General features: G+C 40.5%; 1 protein-coding gene across 2 annotated transcripts in view; it reads right to left on the bottom strand.

Moving 5' to 3' along the window:
- LOC124614027 (protein FAM193A-like) overlaps positions 1–20,251 on the bottom strand; it is a 228,731-nt gene that overhangs the window by 138,447 nt on the left and 70,033 nt on the right. For both annotated transcript variants that reach the window (XM_047142845.1, XM_047142846.1), the window contains exons 9-12: positions 20,003–20,219; positions 10,230–10,419; positions 2,966–3,075; positions 1,340–1,805 (exon numbers count right to left, since the gene is read on the bottom strand). In XM_047142845.1, the coding sequence (XP_046998801.1) occupies positions 1,340–1,805; positions 2,966–3,075; positions 10,230–10,419; positions 20,003–20,219 (983 nt within the window). The remainder of the gene's footprint in view (positions 1–1,339; positions 1,806–2,965; positions 3,076–10,229; positions 10,420–20,002; positions 20,220–20,251) is intronic.

The raw sequence follows: 20,251 nt of genomic DNA, 5'->3' as shown, positions 1-20,251 counted from the left end.
TAGGCCCTCCAAGGCATGCCTTACTTCCACACAACACACTTGTGCAGGGCAGCCAACATGCATGATGCTCAAAAACAGTTTGTTGTCCTTATCTTTCCTCCTGTGACAGCCAAAAGGTTCTAACCACACATTGCTGATTCTCTTTTAGCACGTAGTATGCATACCAAATTTGACTGAAATCGATCGAGTTGTTTAGGTACATGCTGGACATACTCACATACATACATACATACATACATACATGCTATTTTATATACCCTGGACATTTGTTTTACCTTGGAACAACTAAATATCTCAAAAAATAGACTTTTTATGAAAAAAATTATTCAAATGGAAAGTTAATATTTTTAAAGGGAACATATGGCTGTGCTAAAACAGGCCCAGTAACCCCTCCTTATTTGGGGATCAATCTTTTTATTTTAAAATGGGAACCCTCGTTTTTATTGCTGATTCAGATTGTATGCCAAGTAATACCCAGACTTTACCCGAAACAATTTTTTTTCCGTTCGTTGATAGATGGAGCTGAAATCAGAGTGTGAGTTACGGCAGTTGTGGGAACTCAACGAGGTCAACCTTGAAGGGAAACAGAGAACTACGTTATGTTAAATGTACCTTATTTGCCAGACTTCTGATTGCCTTAATGTTGAAGTTTTACTGCACAATCAACTTTGCAAAATTACATTAAACTTTAACTATAATATCAACTGTTTGGAACAAAAAAGTTTACATTTTTATCAAAAATGTTAAGTAGAATCATATTACTTGGTTCTTAACAATGAAACTTGAAAATTTGAATTTAGTCGATTATAGGCCAGGTAGCACGAATGGAAAAAAATAAATAAAAGATGCTTCAGTTAAATCCTAGTTACCGTTTGGTGTAAAATCCAAATCTGCAATAAAAATGGAGGGGGGGGGGGGGGGGGGGCTTCTCACTTGGAAATATAAAGGTGTGATGGGTTTGGGGGGTAGCTAGTTTTGGGACAGACAGAAGACTCCCATGAAAATATTAGCTTTCCAATTGGAACATTTTTTTCATACAATTGTTTTTTTTTTTTTTTTTTTTTTTTTTTTTTTTTTTTTTTTTTTTTTTAGATATTTAGGTGTTCCAAATTAAAACAAACACTCTGTGTAGATACATCACTTCAGAAAAAAGCTCTCCTCCCTACTTTTCACAAAAATTTATGAAAAATGTCTGTGGCAGTGACAATACAAATACCATGAAAATACAGATCTTAACTTCATGCACCCAATTGTTGCACTTCACAACAATTTCACATGATCTCAAATATGTTGGGCACAGTAACAAGACATAACTTTACACTATGAAATGTTTAATTACCTGGACACAACTTGGCACTATGAGGCCCATTTCTTGTTGGAGGACTAGCAGTCTGTGTTGTGCTGTGCCGAACAGTGGCAGCATTTCCTGCTGGCCGCAAGCGCAACTGTCGTCCAGATGTCTTCTTATTTGTAACTGGTGTAGATGCTGGCAACTGCGACTGCTGTGGTGGCATTGCAGGAGGAGTAACAACAGGCTTCAAACGTTGAGAAGTGGGGACGGAAGGTCGAAGTTCTGCACTTCCAGCATTAGTGGATGCTAACGGTTCATGTTTATGATGTGTTCTTGCAGTAACTGGAGTACTCCGAGAAGATGAAGCAGTGTCTGTCTGAATGATTTCTGCAGTTCCACTAGTTTCCTCCTCTCCATCAGCCACAGGAGGAGACGTCTCAAGTGTAAGTGCACGAGGTATGAGATCTGCCAGAGACTGAGCTGTGGGTGAGCCCACCTTTCCATCTGATGACAGCTGTAGCATGTGAAGAGGAAGGTATATAGTGATTGTGCTGCACTCTGCTCATTCACACAACAAGAAAACTTTAACCATTTAACCAAAATATTCATACAAAATTTTTATCACAACATTTATCTATAGTTCCTAATTTGAGAAGTTTGTGTAGGGTAGTGGGAGTGAAATTATCCACTTGCATGCACTTACAAGCAACATCATTATAATGAACAGGAATTGCTTCTTGCTCAAGCATAATTCTTCTTCTTCTTCTTCTTCTTCTTCTTCCTCATTTGCATTTTGTATACAGAAATGGAGTTAAGCAATATGGCTGCACGCATTTACTATAGCAATGCAACTAAATGGTGTTCTCGTCTGTCAATGACAGATCCATTAAAACTCCGTATGGCCAACATCACTGTACCATACAACATGCAGTTACCAGAAGTACCCTTGAGATAAGTTGTTTTTCTATCTAATGGTACTGTGATTTCTGAATGATACAGCTACTAACACGATCAGCATTTAAGCTGTCAATGATTTTCTGTGTTTTATGTTGGCTGTTACAATTCCAAGTTAACTGACATCTACTCCTGTCCACCATATGTTGTTGAAGATGACAGTTAACTCTGAAAAGTAGCTGCCTTATTCAAATGAAGATGCTCGTAGTAAATCACTGACACTACAGACTCTGAAAAGGCTATTCTCTCCAAGCTTATGTACATGGACTGCACAACAATCAATAGAAGAAGTAGCAAGAAGTTCTGCAATGGTGGTTATTTAATAATTAAATGTGCTACTGAAACTTCCTGGCAGATTAAAACTGTGTGCCCGACCGAGACTCGAACTCGGTCGGGCACACAGTTTTAATCTGCCAGGAAGTTTCATATCAGCGCACACTCCGCTGCAGAGTGAAAATCTCATTCTGGAAATGTGCTACTATTCAGGAGCACTCAATGATATCAACACACTTCAATTACTCCAAAATGCAATTTTCTCATACTGTTTCTGTGACATTACAAGGACTGCATAAATTTCCATGGTATCATACAGAGACATAAATTAAATTGCACAACCACTGACTGCTGATCAAAGACACAACAGGTAGGATAAAGTCCACATAGAATTTGCATTAATGCTGCTAACTCACAATCCAGATTTAGCTTAAGTATTTCACCTACCTGAGTCTGGTCTTGCAAATGTAAACCTAGACGAGAGTGTTTGGTACCAAGCTGAGACAACAGTGAAGGATGTATATTGTACAAGTGGGGATAAAGACTACCACCATCACCTAAAAAGAAATTAAAAACATTTTATTTGCAAAGAGAATGTATCAATTGGAACACATGTTACATCACTTTTCGAGAAGTTTGGTTTTCTTAGTTTTTTTATAACCTAAGAAAGTAGCTGAGGTAGGTGCGGGAATTTTTTTTTACTTACAGACAAAATGATTTGGAGTGAAAATTCCCTCAAATTGTAATGGTCTAGTGGATCAAACTCTGAGAAAGGTTTCTCATTCACATTTAGGTAGGCAACAAGATTCTTAAAAATCTATACCAAAACTACTTCTCAAAGAAGGATTCAAATGACTGCTAATTATGATACAGAGAAAACATCTAATATCAACAGAACCAACTACAACCTGATGTAATATGCAGTATGCACATTGTACAAATATGTCATATAACTTCCAATTTTTGCTCCTTGCACCTCCACTCCATGCTTACTTTCTTTACCCTTCACCACCACCACCACCCCTTATCACAGCTGTAATTTCTCTCTCCACCCTCCAATTTAATCAAGCTGCACTGGTGGAACACCTCATTTACAACATTTCTACCCACATCGAAGTTACTCAATAATGGGTAGTTCCCTCCTTCCACCAATCTCAGCACATATATTACTGAATGTTCCCACACCCCCCCCCCCCCAACCCCAACACATGAACGAAAGATGCAAAAAGACCACCACCTGGCTCCAGAAACTGTTAACAGCGTAGGGTAAGGGGACAGTAAAGTGCTGCTTATGGGAGCATATGGGGATGAGTTGGAGAGAGGGTAGGGTCGCTAAGTGCAGGCAGGACATTAGACTGAGGGCACAAGTGGCAGAGGAGAGGGGGGGTGAGGGGTGGGTGGGGGTGGAAAAAGAGAGGAGCAAGAAGACTGAGGGTGTGTTGGTGGAACAGGAGGCTGTTCAGTGCTGGAGTGGGAACTGGGGTGGGGATAGGTGTATGAAGGACATTGTCTAATGAAGGTTGAGACCAGGAGGGTTACAGGAACAGAGGAGATATTGCAGGGATATAGTGCAGGTAGGTTTCACATCTGCGGAATTCAGAAAAGCTGGTGTAAGTTGTTGTTAGTTCCAATAGGCAGAAGCTGTGCTTTGTTGGTGCTGTATCTGTACATTTTAGCAATTTTGATAGAGACAAACTCATTCTGCAGTGTTCTTCTTTGGCATGCCAGTATACAAGTGTGCATAGAATCAGCTAAGTGCAACATCCGTGCAATATGCACATTTATTTATATATAAAAGCTGACTTAGGAAGTTTCCTTTGTGTGAGGCCCCTTGTACAAGACAGTGTGCTGATTTAAAGTTATAAATTCGCATATTTTACTGTTCACATCATTTCTGCATAATCTTTAATTGATTGTATCAGTACCTGTTTGTACTGTGATATAGTGTGAATTTTCAAACAAGTGCCACAATTAACTCATTCTATTATCATCAATTGCAGGCTTAAACTTAATTGTGCTCCTTTACAAATTTTGAGAACAGGAGGCCTATCCTTGTTCAAAACAATCATTCTCTAATTTCACTGTACAATTACATGAGAAATAGCTTATTTTGAGAATTTTCGGACACTACCATTGACCGCTGCATAATCCACGAGCAGTTTATAGCAAATCGGTGTTTGTGATTTAGTACTGCAGCAGATTTCTAACATATTGTGTTACATCTAGTTTCCCTTGAAGAGGAGCAGCCCTACATATTATCTTCATTTATTGTAAATTAACTCCATTTTCAAGTTTGTTAACAACTATAATTAACCTCAACATGTTTTAGGAAACTAGTAGTTTTCACCACAGGAACTTGTGTTGCCTTATTAGAAATCCCATTTCGAGTATTTGCTTCAATTCTAAAAGGGAATTAGCAACTTTTCAGCTCAATAGATTAAAAGATAATCAGCAGCCTTAATTTAAAGGTATATGTTCAATGCCTTGTAAGACAATGGGTGGGGGTGGTGGTTAGTGGTTAGTGTTTAACGTCCCGTCGATAACGAGGTCATTAGAGACGGAGCCCAAGCTCGGGTTAGGGAAGGATTGGGAAGGAAATCGGCCGTGCCCTTTCAAAGGAACCATCCCGGCATTTGCCTGAAACGATTTAGGGAAATCACGGAAAACCTAAATCAGGATGGTTGGAGACGGGATTGAACCGTCGTCCTCCCGAATGCGAGTCCAGTGTGCTAACCACTGCGCCACCTCGCTCGGTGTGTAAGACAATGCACCAGCCAAAATGAAGATAGAGAAGTAACTATGGGTGTGCCCCAGAGAATTCTGTTGGGAGCCTTGCTCTTCATGTTGCTGACCTTGTAGACAATATTAAGAGTAAAACCAGACTGCAGATGATGCAGTTACCTATAGCGAAGTACTATCTGAAAGACTTTTGCATAAATATTCTGTTAGATCTTGACAAGATTTCAAAGTGGTGCAGAGATTGGCAACTTGCTCTAAATGTTCAGGACTGTAAAATTGCACACTTCACAAACAAAAAATGTAGTATCATATGAATATAATATCACTGAGTCACTGTTGGAATCAGCCAACTCACCTGGGTGTAACACTCTGTAGGCATATGAAATGATATGATCACATAGGTTCAGTCGTGTAAAGCAGTTGGTTGACTTTGGTTTATTGGTAGAATACTTGGGAAGTGCAATCAATCTACAAAGGAGATTACTTACACATCGCTTGTGTGACCAGTTCTACAATATTACTCAAGTGTGTGGGACCTCTACCAGATAGGACTAACATAGGATACTGAACGTACACAGAGAAGTGCAGGACAAATGGTCACAGGTTTGTTTAATCCGTGGGAGTGTGTCACAGAGATACTGAAGGAACTGAACTGGAAGACTCTTGAAGATAGACATAAACTATCCCAAGGAAGTCTGTTAACAAAGTTTCAAGAACTGGCTTTAAATGATTACTGTAGTAATATACTACAATCTCCTATGTTTCACTCACACAGGGATCGTGAGAATAAAATTATAATAATTACTGCACACACAGAGAATTCAAACAATAATTCTTCCTTAACTCTATACATGAATGGAACAGGAAGAAACCCTAATAACTGATATAATGGGACGTACTCCCTGTTATGCAGCTCACGGTGGTTTGCGGGGTACAGATGTGGATGTAGGAAGGATTCAGATTGACACAGGCTACGAAGCAGTCATCGAAATTAAGAATGCTGTGTTGGGCTGGTTGCTTAGTAACTAGGTGGCACAGCTGTTTCTCGGCCATAGTTTGTCAGTGGCCATTCATGAGGATAGACAACTTGTTGGTTGTCATGTCCATGCAGAATATAGCACTGCGGTTACGGCTTAGGTTGTAGACCATATGGCTTGTTTCACAGGTAGCCCTGCCCTCGGTGGGATAGGTGATGCTTGACCAGTTTGGGGAGGAAAGCTGTCTCACTGAGTCCTCCTAAACTCGTACAGAAAAAGATATCCCATGCCTTATCTCTCCAGTTACCCACCACCTCCAGAGGTCCACTGTTTGGCCACAGATGAGCATTCCCCTCACAACTCAGTACCACCCAGCACTATAGCAACTGAATCACATGTTCCGCCAGGCTTTGACTACCTTTCATCGTGCCCTGAAATAAGGAATGTCCTACCCACTATCCCTCCCACCATTCCCACAGTGGTATCCTGCCGCCAACCGAATGTACACAACACCCTTGTCCATCCCCACACAACCCCTGCTCCCAACCCCTTGCCTCATGTCTCATATCCCTGAATTAGACCTACACGCAAGATCTCTGCCCATATATCATCCGACCACCATCTACTCCAGTCCAGTCACAAGCATCACCAACCCCATCAAAGGCAGGGCTTCCTGTCAAACCAGACATGTGATCTACAAGCTAAGCTGCAACCACTGTGCTGCGTTCAACATGGGAATGACAACCAACAAGCTGTCTGTCCACATGAATGGTCAGCGACAAACTGTGGTCAAGAAACAGCTGACCAACCAAATACTGAGCACACAGACCAACAACAAATCAGTCTTCATTTTAATGACTGCTTCACAGTGTGCCATCTGGATCCTTCCCACCAACACCAGCTTTTCTGAAAAGCACCATGGAAACTCTCCATGCAATATATATGGTGTTTATAAATGAATATCGGGGTTTTAATGCTTTATAATATTTATTACATATGACTTACAGTTATAAATGATATGTCAAATGAAAGAGCAACTCAAACAATTTTACCAAGAACCTTATAAACGTTCAATGTGAGTACCATTTGTCACACATTACACATCTGGTCTATAACTGAGTTCTTCCCAAATGTTGATAAGTGTGTCTTCAGTGATTGTAGCAACAGCTGCTTCAATCCGGTTTCTTAATTCAGGGAGGTCTGCTGACAGCGGAGGCATGTACACACAAACCTTGATGAAGCCCCAAAGGAAAAGATCACATGGCGTTAGGTCGGGTGAATGTGGAGGCCATGCAAAACAAGTCCTGTCACTGGGCCCCTTGCGGCCTCTCCAGCGCTTGGGTACAGTAACTGGCACTTCTTACCTTGACACGCAAGAGCAATGGTTCTTCCCTCAGTCGGAAGAAGAAGAGCCAGAGAAGTTCATTTTCCAACAAGATGGTGCGCCACCTCACTGGCATAGCGACATACGCGATTGGTTGAACTTCACTGTACCCAAGTGCTGTATAGGCCAGAAGGGGCCCAACGACAGGGCTTGCTATGCATGGCCTCCATGTCCACCCGACCTAACGCCATGCAATTTTTTCCTTTAGGGCTCCATCAAGGATCATGTGTCTGTGCCTCTGCTACCACCAGACCTCCCTGAATTAAAAAACCAGATTGAAGCAGCTGTTGCTACAATCACTGAAGGCACACTTATCAATGTTTGGGAAGAACTCGGCTATAGACTTGATGTGTGCCGTGCGACAAATGATGCTCACATTGAACATTTATAAGGTTCTTGGTAAAGCTGTTTGAGTTACTCTTTCATTTGACACATCATTTATAACTGTAAGTTTGATATAATAAATATTATAAAGCGTTAAAACCCCGATATTCATTTATAAACACCCTGTATCGTAACTTCTCATAACCGTCCTAGGTTCAACGTTTGTTAGTCAATGAACTTCACCCACCTATTCCCTTACCTGTTCCCACTCCACCACTGCACAACCTTCTATTCTATTAATGCACCCAGAGTCATTTTACTTCTCTCTTTTTTGTCTCCCCCCCCCCCCCCACCCTTCACCTGCCTCCACCTTCTGTCTAACCTCCCAACTGCACCCAGTTGCCCTACCCTCCCTCTACCTCATCCCTGTATGTTCCCACAAGCAAGACTTTACTGTCTCCCACACACCAACCCTGCCACCCCTCCCCCTCCCCACCCCAACCTCCACCTTACCCCATCTGCCAGATTGCTTCTTACATCATCCTTGGTTGCTCTCAGTCTGCCATCTCCAGCCAGAAACAGTGGTCATGTGTGTGTGAGTTGCGTTTGCATGAATGTATATGTGTATATACTGTCTAATTCAGAAGGAGGCCTTTTGCTTGAAAGCTTACTTGTTTAGTAGTCTTTTTATTGTGCCTGTCTGCAACTCAACATCTGCACTGTATGGTGAGTATCAGTCTATCCTTTTCACAATACTGTCAAAAACTACTGTAAAATTTATGTTGTTTTGTTAAGAAACTATTACAAAATCAGGAATTTAATTTTTTTCAGGTTTTACTATTTTCATTACACCTTGGCGACCAAGTAGATTTCAAATAAAAGTTCTCAGAATTAACCTTGCACTTTTCAGCAAAGTAAGTATTACTGTGAAATTTCCTGACAGGCTAGGACCATGTACTGGACCAAGATTTAAGCTCAGCCACTTACCTTTTACAGCCAATGTTCTTTTGGAATGTAAGAGAGAGGGCATGGCAGGGCTGAAGTTGTGAAAAAGCCCTACTGAATGGATCTGGAGGGAGGTATCAGTCAACAGTCAAACACAGTTGTCAGATATAACTTTCTTTGAATTTTTCTTACAGAGCTTTTGCATCTCTCTTTTATGATAATTTGACTTCAGAGGTGAAAGTGCATGCTGACATCAAATTTCTATGGTAATTTATCCATCTTTCACTTTTTCTTACAGTGAAACTTAAAATTTTAAACAGGGTATCATTGACTTACTCAGCTGTTGCATGTGGGGGTATCAGTTATACACTTCACAGTCTTTATTGTCTGACTGACATAGATAAGTACAACAATTGCAAGAAAAGTAATAAATACTAGTTTTACATTATCAAGTTGTTCTTTAGGGGCCCAAATACAACATCCAAATTAAACTCTAATTTAAAAAAATTTACTTGGTGGGTCCCTACAAATGACAGAATTTGACACAAAATGCTACCCACTGTCAATGGTTGAAAATTGAAGATGATTTACTTGGTGTGCACACTCAAGTGAAAGTTGTTTCTTAGGGGAACCAACTCTTTTCTATATATCCACACGTTCTGTTTGACCATGACATGTCACCCATCTCCACCTTTTAATTTTTTCCTTTAATAGATTTCCACTCTCGCTTTCTATAAGAAATCTTTTGTTGTTTCTAGGACAAACATTTCACACTAAGCTAAATACCCATTACTTTTTTACAATCCATTTCAATGTCTTTCACAACCAAATGTAGATGGATAGGACATTCTGCTCACTATCAAGCCACTTTGCAGACTGAATGATTCTCCATAAAACTGAATCACACAATGGAAAGTTGAGCCATAGTGGCAGGAGACAGTGGCGCTCCTTTTCACACTATCTCCATACGAGACATGTGTGTAATCTCTCAAAATAGAGTGAGTGATCTAAAAATGGATTACAGATATGGAAGTAGCATGGAACACTGCCACAAGGAAACACGACAATGCAAAACCATGAATAATACAGTACATAGACTCAGAGATAACAACACATGTTTGATCACATACAAATTATCAAATTAATGTAAGTTACGCCAAAAAATTGCAGTTACAAGCGATCGATCTCTACAGGCAGTGAAATGAGTGAGAAACACACACAACATTTCCATAATATCCTGTCAATTCTGATATATCTCTTTAAACTTTCAAACACTGGAATCTTTCACATTTCCAATAATAAACATTTACAGAATAAAAGTCAACATGGCTAAGTTACTTACCACTAGCAGCGGTGCCATGAATATGTGGATACAGATGAAAGGTGGTTGTTGAATGGAGGCCCATACCATTTGATGCAGATACACCAGCAGTCACAGACACTTGCCCTGTACCAGAAACTGGACCAGTTGATGGCCCACTGCGCCCCTGCTGGAGGCATGTATGGCACTCATAACTCTCCATCAAGTCCATCTGCAGAAAATAAAATGATCATCAGATATACGTGACTCAGTAAGAACACAATTTTTCTTAGCTTCCTGAAAGGAAATCACTCATCTGTGTGTATCTGCACAGGCAAATGTGCGCACACATGCGGAGTGAAAAGGAAGAAGCGAGGATGGTGGAAGATATGCAGAGAGCCTGGCAGGTCTTAACTCTGAGCACCAAGTTTAAGCATATAGATGTGCCACACTTCAGGTATCACAGATTTTATTTACTCTTCGTGCTATGAAGAAGCAAAGAACAATAAGATTTATTCGAAAACCTACTGCATATTGTTTTCAATCAATTGACTAACTGCCATTCACGGGGTTGCATCAGTACGGTCAGAGTGCTTGTTTTTGCAAAGGTTGTTTCACATGGTTGTAAGTTCTGAAGTCATGAAAGTGACAGAACAACATGATAGTAAAACTCAGTTTTCTGTTAGGACAACTAACAGTAGAAACTGCAGATGGATTAAACTAATGTGAAATGGGAAAGAGCAGGTGGGGAGGATGAGATGGGTGGGGAGGGAGAGGGCACCTGTACTACAAGTAACTTTCCCTACTTGCACCACGGTAAATATATATGTGTTCTGGGGTTGCCATGGATATTTGTTCATCCTTCAGTGAATTGCTTGCACCATCATCTGACCATACAGTCATGTTTGTTAGCTCTTAAGAGGAAACAATATTCCAAAAGCCGTGCTACAAGTCCCACACAATGCAGTGCAGTTTCAATCCTGGGACAGCAGTGTAACCACTGCAGTTGTCCAATTTTTGCACACTCAAAAGGACTCTCCTGCAGAGATCCATCATCCGTTGTTCTATGTGTAACAATATGACATAATGAGGTACAGTACGGTCAGACGATGATGCAAGCAATTCGTTGAAGGATGAACCAATATTCGTGACAAAAATCGTAATGGCTGACCATACCTGGTGATACCAGAACAGATGGAAAGTGTGTGGCAAGTAATTCTGCAGGACTGGTGCTTCAAAATGTCAGACCTCTCTTATCAATTCTCACATATGTCCCATTCGCTGTTGCACAAAATTGTCTCCCAGTGGCTTGGTTTTCATAAAATGTGGTGCAAGATGGATGCCAAAGCAACTGACAGATGACCACAAATCCAAACATCGGGCCACAGCAATGACATTCCTACAGCGGCACATGGAGAAAGATGACGAGTTAGTCGATCATGTTGTCAATGGGGATGAAACATGGGCGTCACATACCACACCCAAAACCAAACAACAATCCATGCACTAGTGGCATAGTGGTTCACCTGTCAAGACCAAATACAAGCAGACAGTCGCTGTCAAAAAAAACTGTGTGCACTGTCTTCTGAGATTGACACGGTGTCCTCCTGTGCGAATTTTTGCGCTGAGGGGAGACCGTAAATACTGACTGGTATTGTCTGACATTGAAAAATCTGAGAAGGGATATCCAGAACAAGAAACAGATGTTGACAAGAGGCATTATGCTTGTGCACGACAATGCAAGACCCGATGCAGCCAATGCACATGAAATGCTTTCAATCAGTTTGGATGGGAGATTTCGACCATCTACCTTACAGCCCTGACCTCAGTCCAAGTGACTTTCATCTCTTATCATCTCATTTCCACAACAACACTGAGGGGCAGACTGAAGCAACTTTGTGGTTTGGGAAATTGGCAGCAGAACTCTATGATATGAGCATACAACTGATGCTCCACTGTTAACAATAAACGCTTCAACAATGGCGTTATTATTCACACAAGTAGCCTGTGAATATATGTGAATATTCCAATAAATATTTATTACTTAGTGATGTTTCTGTTTTCTTTGTAAGTCATTGGAATTTACTTTGTGGATGCACCTCATATATTTACTGTTTTCACTGTTTATATTCTAGCCTTGACTTTCCAAAATTACACTCCATATTCGTTTGCAGTACATATAACCTCTAGCATCATAAAAAACTTTCTTCTTTCCAACCCATCTCTAGGTTAAGAAACAGAAAAGCCATATCAGGCAAAATTTAGGAAATGGAATGCTGGAATACTATTTCAAACCACAGGTTCTGCACATTCACCATCATAGAAGCCAATATGAACACAGCTGCATTATCCCAGTGCAAGAGCACTTCCTGTACAATAATCTTTGTTATTCCCCTCCAACACAACATGCAAAGTGTGAAATAACAGAACTAGCAAGCACAAATCGCACTTTCCATTTCCAAAATGATGATGTCCTGTGAGCGCAAAAAAAAAAAAAAAAAAAATCACCTCCACCATTATCACAGTACCATAGTAGCTAATAAGACCAGAGTACAGCTAATTAGAAGACCCAGTCAACTGGCACGTACATCAGAGCTTCCAACTAGACTATCCATTTATCTACAGTGCTATCATATGAGGTGGTGATGAAATGGATGAGGCGGTCATTTGACAGAAGACAGTGGACACACATTCACACTGTGTGTGCTTATTTTGTGTGTGACACAGAAGCATGCACAGAAAAGTGTACATATTTGTGCACTTTCTTGTTTTGAATTGGATCAAATTTCACCTGGAATTTTATGAACGTCAACAATAAAATAATCTGGCACGATAGAAACTTTAGGATCTTCTTCCAAGACGGTAAAAATTATTTTTATGACTTTAAACATGGCACATCCTGCACATTAATTTTTCTTTTGTAAGTTAGGTCTCAGACGAAATTTGAAAGTACTTTGCAATGTAAACCATACAGATTTCTGCTGATGAAACTGCCGACTGTGCAGGTTGATATATCAAAAATTAAGTGAGGAGGAATTGGCACAATCTTACCATGTGTGCTACAAAGCAAACAAACAAACCACTCTACAATTGCAAATTTCTTTCATGAAAGAATGCTTACGTAGCAATAAACACAAAAACATTTGTATGGTCTGTGAACGTTTCAATAAGGCCAGGTGCCATCATTTCAGTTGGCAGAAGTTGGTGGATTTCTAACAGTATTTGTAAGTGGATCTCCTAGTATCATATCGGACCTCCTTTTTTCCGGCATAGTACAGCAGCTTGAGGAGGTATGGACTCGACAAATCACTGGAAGCCCCCACCCCCTACACAAATATTGAGCCATGCTGCCTCTATAGCTGCCAAAGTGTGCTGGTGCAGGATTTTGTGCACGAACTGACATTTCTATTACCTACCAGGGGCAGATGTGGACTCTGACCACAATCTATTGGGTATGAACTGTAGATTAAAACTGAAGAAACTGCAAAAAGGTGGGAATTTAAGGAGATGGGATCTGGATAAGCGGACTAAACCAGAGGTTGTACAGAGTTTCAGGGAGAGCATAAGGGAACAATTGACAGGGATGGGGGAAAGAAATACAGTGGAAGAAGAATGGGTAGCTTTGAGGGATGAAGTAGTGAAGGTAGCAGAGGATCAAGTAGGTAAAAAGACGAGGGCTAGTGGAAATCCTTGGGTAACAGAAGAAATATTGAATTTAATTGATGAAAGGAGAAAATACAAAAACACAGTAAATGAAGCAGGCAAAAAGGAATACAAATGTCTCAAAAATGATATCAACAGGAAGTGCAAAATGGATAAGCAGGGATGGCTAGACGACAAATGTAAGGATGTAGAGGCTTATCTCACTAGCGGTAATATAGATACTGCCTACAGGAAAATTAAAGAGATCTTTGGTATTTCACGTAGAGTTGCTTGTCTGTTAACACCGATAACTCTGTGCAAATGTCGTTGCTCTCAGTCGTTAAGTGAAGACCATCAGCCACTGCATTGTCCGTAGTGAGAGGTAATACCTGAAATGTGGTATTCTCGGTGTGCTCTTCACACTGTGTATTTCAAAATACTGAATCCCCTAAAAATTTACAAAATGGAAGGCCCAATGCTTCAAGCTCCAATTATCATTCCACATTCAAAGTCTGTTAATTCCCATCATGCAGCTACAGTCACATCGGAAACCATTTCACATGAATCACCTGAGTACAAATGACAACACTGTCCTTTAATACCTGGTGAGAGTGATATTACTGCCATCTGTATATGTGCATATCACTATCCCATAACTTTTGTCACCTCAGTATATTCAAAAGAGTAGAATACCTGAGAATGAGCTGCTTTATTGTGCACTTCCATGTCACTTTATTACTTCCAAGTTCCATGTGATATTTCCACTATTGTAGATTATTGGCCCAAAGAATAAGTTGTCAGCACTGCATAAAGTAATGGAAACTGACTCTCCCCGTACCAACAACCTTCACCTTTCAAAAGTCTGTGTGCTTCTACCCTTCTACCTGCAAATAAGGGCAGCTCCATTTCCTAAAATGTTTTTTGCACGCTGTATGTCATGTATTAAAATGTAGCAGTAAGCTAATATTTTCTAGGAATTTTGTGGCCAATAAATTTAAGTAAAAAAGAACCAAATTGTTGTTAATCATAGCTGCCAACCTTGAAAAGAGGCTGTCACTAATCACTAGCAAATATGGCGGATGATCTACCCATGTGGGCAAAAATGAACACTAGCACTGCATGGCAGCATTTAGTGGTAGCAGATCACGAACAAATGTTCCTTCGATCTGTACTGACACAGCTGTGGAACGATAGTTATGTGTAACCAAGATGTTGACAACATGTTGCAAACATCGGTACTCCAGTACTATAGGCACACAATGCTGGAGAACAGTGTAAATGCACCTTGATGACGAAATCATTCATAGACAGGTTTACAACATACTCAGGAAGGAAATCATTACAATGTATGAAACATTTTAGTAGTCTATAGTAAGTGAAATGTAACAGCGCCTTTTAAAAAATCAAATTGTAAAACATCTATTTAAATAATTTTTAAAGCTCCTTGTAGCTCCCTAATTAAGATGATAAATCGATAACAATTATGGAGAAGTTGTAACAGTTGGTAGCCATGGTTAAGTGATGATACAGTGTATATGATGAAGACAAGGAAACAATTTAAATATTTTATCCTAACGTAAAGCTCATTACATGTTTAGCCCACATGCTACATGGCATAGCCAAACCAGTACATTTAAAATATCACTATGTGAATACACTTATATCGACACAAAATACAAAGGTTTGTTAATTCTGACGGCATTAATTAAATCAATGCCGTTTCCCCCCCCCCCCCCCTCCTCTCTCTCTCTGTTGAAGGTACTCTTGAAAGCACCTGTAAATGTGAAGTATCTGGATAAATGCTGTCATATTTTACTGTAGTAATTTTGATGAAGTTAAATTGCTTACAAGGACAGGTCCCCAGCTGTGGGATCTACTATTTGAAACCAAATATGTGGTGATGTAGGTTAAGATCCCAGGTATCGCACCCAGCAGCAATTCACCTGGTGAGCCCCTGTTTGCAAGTAATTCACAAAAAAAATTGGAATTTTGCATGACACTCAATAGTATTAAAAAAGTTGTATTACGTAGACTGGTTGCATGGTGTAATAGATAGGGTAAGGGCTTCAGATGCAGCAGTTGGGGGTTCAAATCTCGTTATTTGCATTAATTTTTTTTTTTTCATTTTTAAATCTTTATCAAAATGACTTTGATTATTACTTTTATTCAATTAACTGGTTTAAATGTACTATTTATTTTTATTCCTTTGTCACATCATTTTAATCACTATATGAACTTTTCATTTGTTTCATTTTTTTTCTTTATATCATTTTTTTGCACACTAAATTTTTTTGAATATGAATTTAATTATATTCATTTATTATAATATTCAATATAATGGAAGGAAACATTCCACATTCCTGCCTCGACTGACATCTCTGCCCAAACTCTTTGTCTTTAAATATGTCTGCTTGTGTCTGTATGTGTGGATGGATATGTGCGTGTGTGCGAGTGTATACCTGTCCTTTTTTCCCCCTAAGGTAAGTCTTTCCGCTCCCGGGATTGGAATGACTCCTTACCCTCTCCCTTAAAACCCACTTCCTTTCGTCTTCCCCTCTCCTTCCCTCTTTCCTGATGAGGCAACAGTTTGTTGCGAAAGCTTGAATTTTGTGTGTGTGTTTGTGTTTGTTTGTGTGTCTATCGACCTGCCAGCGCTTTTGTTCGGTAAGTCACCTGATCTTTGTTTTTAATATTATAATATTCAGTTATTTGAAAATTCCTATCTATTGGTTAAAAAAGCAGAAGACAAAATAATCTATTTATATTTACTGTGCAATGGTGTGAAAATGTATCTTTTGTTACAAGATGTGCAATTTTTTTGCATGATAATTGTCATACAAACATTTACAATTTAGCATAAATTCCTGTGGCACTATGAACAAAATAACACAGATGAAGATTTAAATGAAAGAAGGGTTTATACGTAAAATGAAATTCAAGCAAAACAAGGAATAGATATGATGAATGCAATAACCTGGGCAAAAAAATAGGATGATAAAAGAAATTAAATTGGAATTAATACCTAAAATTAATTAAAACACACAAATGAAGATTCAAGTGGAAAAAGAATGACAGAAAGAAAAATTGCAGCAAATAAAGAAGTTGGTACTGTGATTAAAATGATGTGACAAAGGAATGGAAATAAAAAATTACATTTAAAATTAATCAAATGAACAAAAATGATGATCAATGTCATTTCAGTAAAGATCTGAATATAACATCCTGCATGTAAGCCGTTACCCTATCCATTACACCACACAACCAATCTATGTAATACAACTTTAACACTACTCTTTTCTTTTTTTTTTAAATGAGGTCCCACCAGGGTGAATGGCTGCAGTGAGATACACTCCTGGAAATGGAAAAAAGAACACATTGACACCGGTGTGTCAGACCCACCATACTTGCTCCGGACACTGCGAGAGGGCTGTACAAGCAATGATCACACGCACGGCACAGCGGACACACCAGGAACCGCGGTGTTAGGTGTCGAATGGCGCTAGCTGCGCAGCATTTGTGCACCGTCGCCGTCAGTGTCAGCCAGTTTGCCGTGGCATACGGAGCTCCATCGCAGTCTTTAACACTGGTAGCATGCCGCGACAGCGTGGACGTGAACCGTATGTGCGGTTGACGGACTTTGAGCGAGGGCGTATAGTGGGCATGCGGGAGGCCGGGTGGACGTACCGCCGAATTGCTGAACACTTGGGGCGTGAGGTCTCCACAGTACATCGATGTTGTCGCCAGTGGTCGGCGGAAGGTGCACGTGCCCGTCGACCTGGGACCGCACCGCAGCGACGCACGTATGCACGCCAAGACCGTAGGATCCTACGCAGTGCCGTAGGGGACCGCACCGCCACTTCCCAGCCAATTAGGGACACTGTTGCTCCTGGGGTATCGGCGAGGACCATTCGCAACCGTCTCCATGAAGCTGGGCTACGGTCCCGCACACCGTTAGGCCGTCTTCCGCTCACGCCCCAACATCGTGCAGCCCGCCTCCAGTGGTGTCGCGACAGGCGTGAATGAAGGGACGAATGGAGACGTGTCGTCTTCAGCGATGAGAGTCGCTTCTGCCTTGGTGCCACTGATGGTCGTATGCGTGTTTGGCGCCGTGCAGGTGAGCGCCACAATCAGGACTGCATACGACCGAGGCACACAGGGCCAACACCCGGCATCATGGTGTGGGGAGCGATATCCTACACTGGCCGTACACCACTGGTGATCGTCGAGGGGACACTGAATAGTGCACGGTACATCCAAACCGTCATCGAACCCATCGTTCTACCATTCCTAGACCGGCAAGGGAACTTGCTGTTCCAACAGGACAATGCACGTCCGCATGTATCCCGTGCCACCCAACGTGCTCTAGAAGGTGTAAGTCAACTACCCTGGCCAGCAAGATCTCCGGATCTGTCCCCCATTGAGCATGTTTGGGACTGGATGAAGCGTCGTCTCACGCGGTCTGCACGTCCAGCACGAACGCTGGTCCAACTGAGGCGCCAGGTGGAAATGGCATGGCAAGCCGTTCCATATGGCTACATCCAGCATCTCTACGATCGTCTCCATGGGAGAATAGCAGCCTGCATTGCTGCGAAAGGTGGATATACACTGTACTAGTGCCGACATTGTGCATGCTCTGTTGCCTGTGTCTATGTGCCTGTGGTTCTGTCAGTGTGATCATGTGATGTATCTGACCCCAGGAAAGTGTCAATAAAGTTTCCCCTTCCTGGGACAATGAATTCACGGTGTTCTTATTTCAATTTCCAGGAGTGTATATCTAAGATCCCATTACTGACATAACCATATAGACAGTTTCAGACAGTCCACCCCACCGCTGGGGATCTCTCCTTGTTAGGGGCCATAAATCCCTGTAAATTTATTTAAGTTAACACCTGTTTGCTTCATCCCTTCAGAGGTCTAAATGATTTTTTTAAAGGTTGTAGACACTTTTGAAGCCACTGATGAAGCTTGGATTAAGGATGTGCAAGTGGTATTCAAAATATCAGATTTGAAGCTAGTCTTGATTTACATCAAATCAAATCTTGCACATTTGTCTGCAGCAACAATGAAGTTGGAAGCCACATGTGGTGAAATCTTTGAAATTACTGATGAGGTTGACAATTTATTCATATAAGTATGTACCTGTCACTTTTTGTGATGTAGGAAAGATCATTTTCTGTGCACAAAAATGTTCTCTCAAACGCTTGAACATGAGTGAAGAAAATTTGGAGAAACTGTTGTTGTGTACTATTTCACAAGTAAACAAATAAAAATAGAACAGAATTTTGGTACACCAATTTTTATTGCTTTGCTGTCTCGTTGTGCATGTTTAGTGATATTATATTGCACGAATATCTGCACATTTTACAATTTGATAGTGCACAAAAATCTGGGCACTAGTAGTTAGGAATGTAATGAAAATTAAATGGAAATGGGTAGGACATGCAACCAGGTGATAGACTATTCGGGATTCCAAGGTGTAAGAAAAGACCAAGACTCTGACCTGATGGCAAGTAGGTAGACATTTGGATGAATACAGAGTATGACTGTAATGCATGTAAAAGTTTAGAGAGGTCTCTATACAGCAGTGGCTGTCAAATGACTAATAATTATTGATGATGGTGATGACTTTATACTAGTCCTATTTTTGTCCAAACTGTCAAATAACAAAAAACTTTCCAAAAATTAAAAACACACACTTCTCATCAAGTTTCATCCAATCAATGAAAATTTGCTCAGTACAAATTTGTTTTGTTAATGTATCTATAGTAAACTTGCACCAATCCTATAATTAATACTGCCAATGTGTATCCAGAAACAGTTATCTTAAAAATTAGTGCAACTGTCATCATCTTTACTTGTACCTTCACTTATACTAAACTAAAGTACACAACAATTAAACACCTACTAAATGTAATTGTTTCATCTATATTTATCAACAAAAACAATTAAAGAATTTCTGTTTGACAGATAGTGGAGATATTTTCACAAAAAACCCATAGGTTTGAAGAAGTTAACCTCTGTTTCTTAAACCTCAACCATTCAGATTCTACTGACAAAGTCAATAATTCTTAATTTAATAATGCCTGCATTAACAGTGCTATGAAATGCATCAACAAAAAATTCTCACATATATTTGTCTTCCAACCAGTAAACGGCAACAGATGTGTACTCACCGCCGACATGAGTGGTGCAGTGCAAACGTGGCACTCACAGCTCTGTTGCTGGGATGGAGAAAGAGATGACGTTTGTGGAGCCAACTCCCCATCGCCAAAGTTATTCCCACCATTGACTGCGCTGCCACTGCTCATCTCAGTGCTTCCACTGTCCTGTGGTTGCTCACTACCTTCACACTCTGCCCTGTACTCATGGGCTGGGTCTGGCTTGTGATGGCTGATAAAAACATGATTATTATTGTTAAATAT

This window comes from Schistocerca americana, chromosome 4, assembly GCF_021461395.2.
Source record: "Schistocerca americana isolate TAMUIC-IGC-003095 chromosome 4, iqSchAmer2.1, whole genome shotgun sequence".
Lineage (NCBI taxonomy): Eukaryota > Metazoa > Arthropoda > Insecta > Orthoptera > Acrididae > Schistocerca > Schistocerca americana.
Note: the sequence above shows the minus strand (reverse complement) of the source record. Positions and strands in the feature narration are given on the sequence as shown.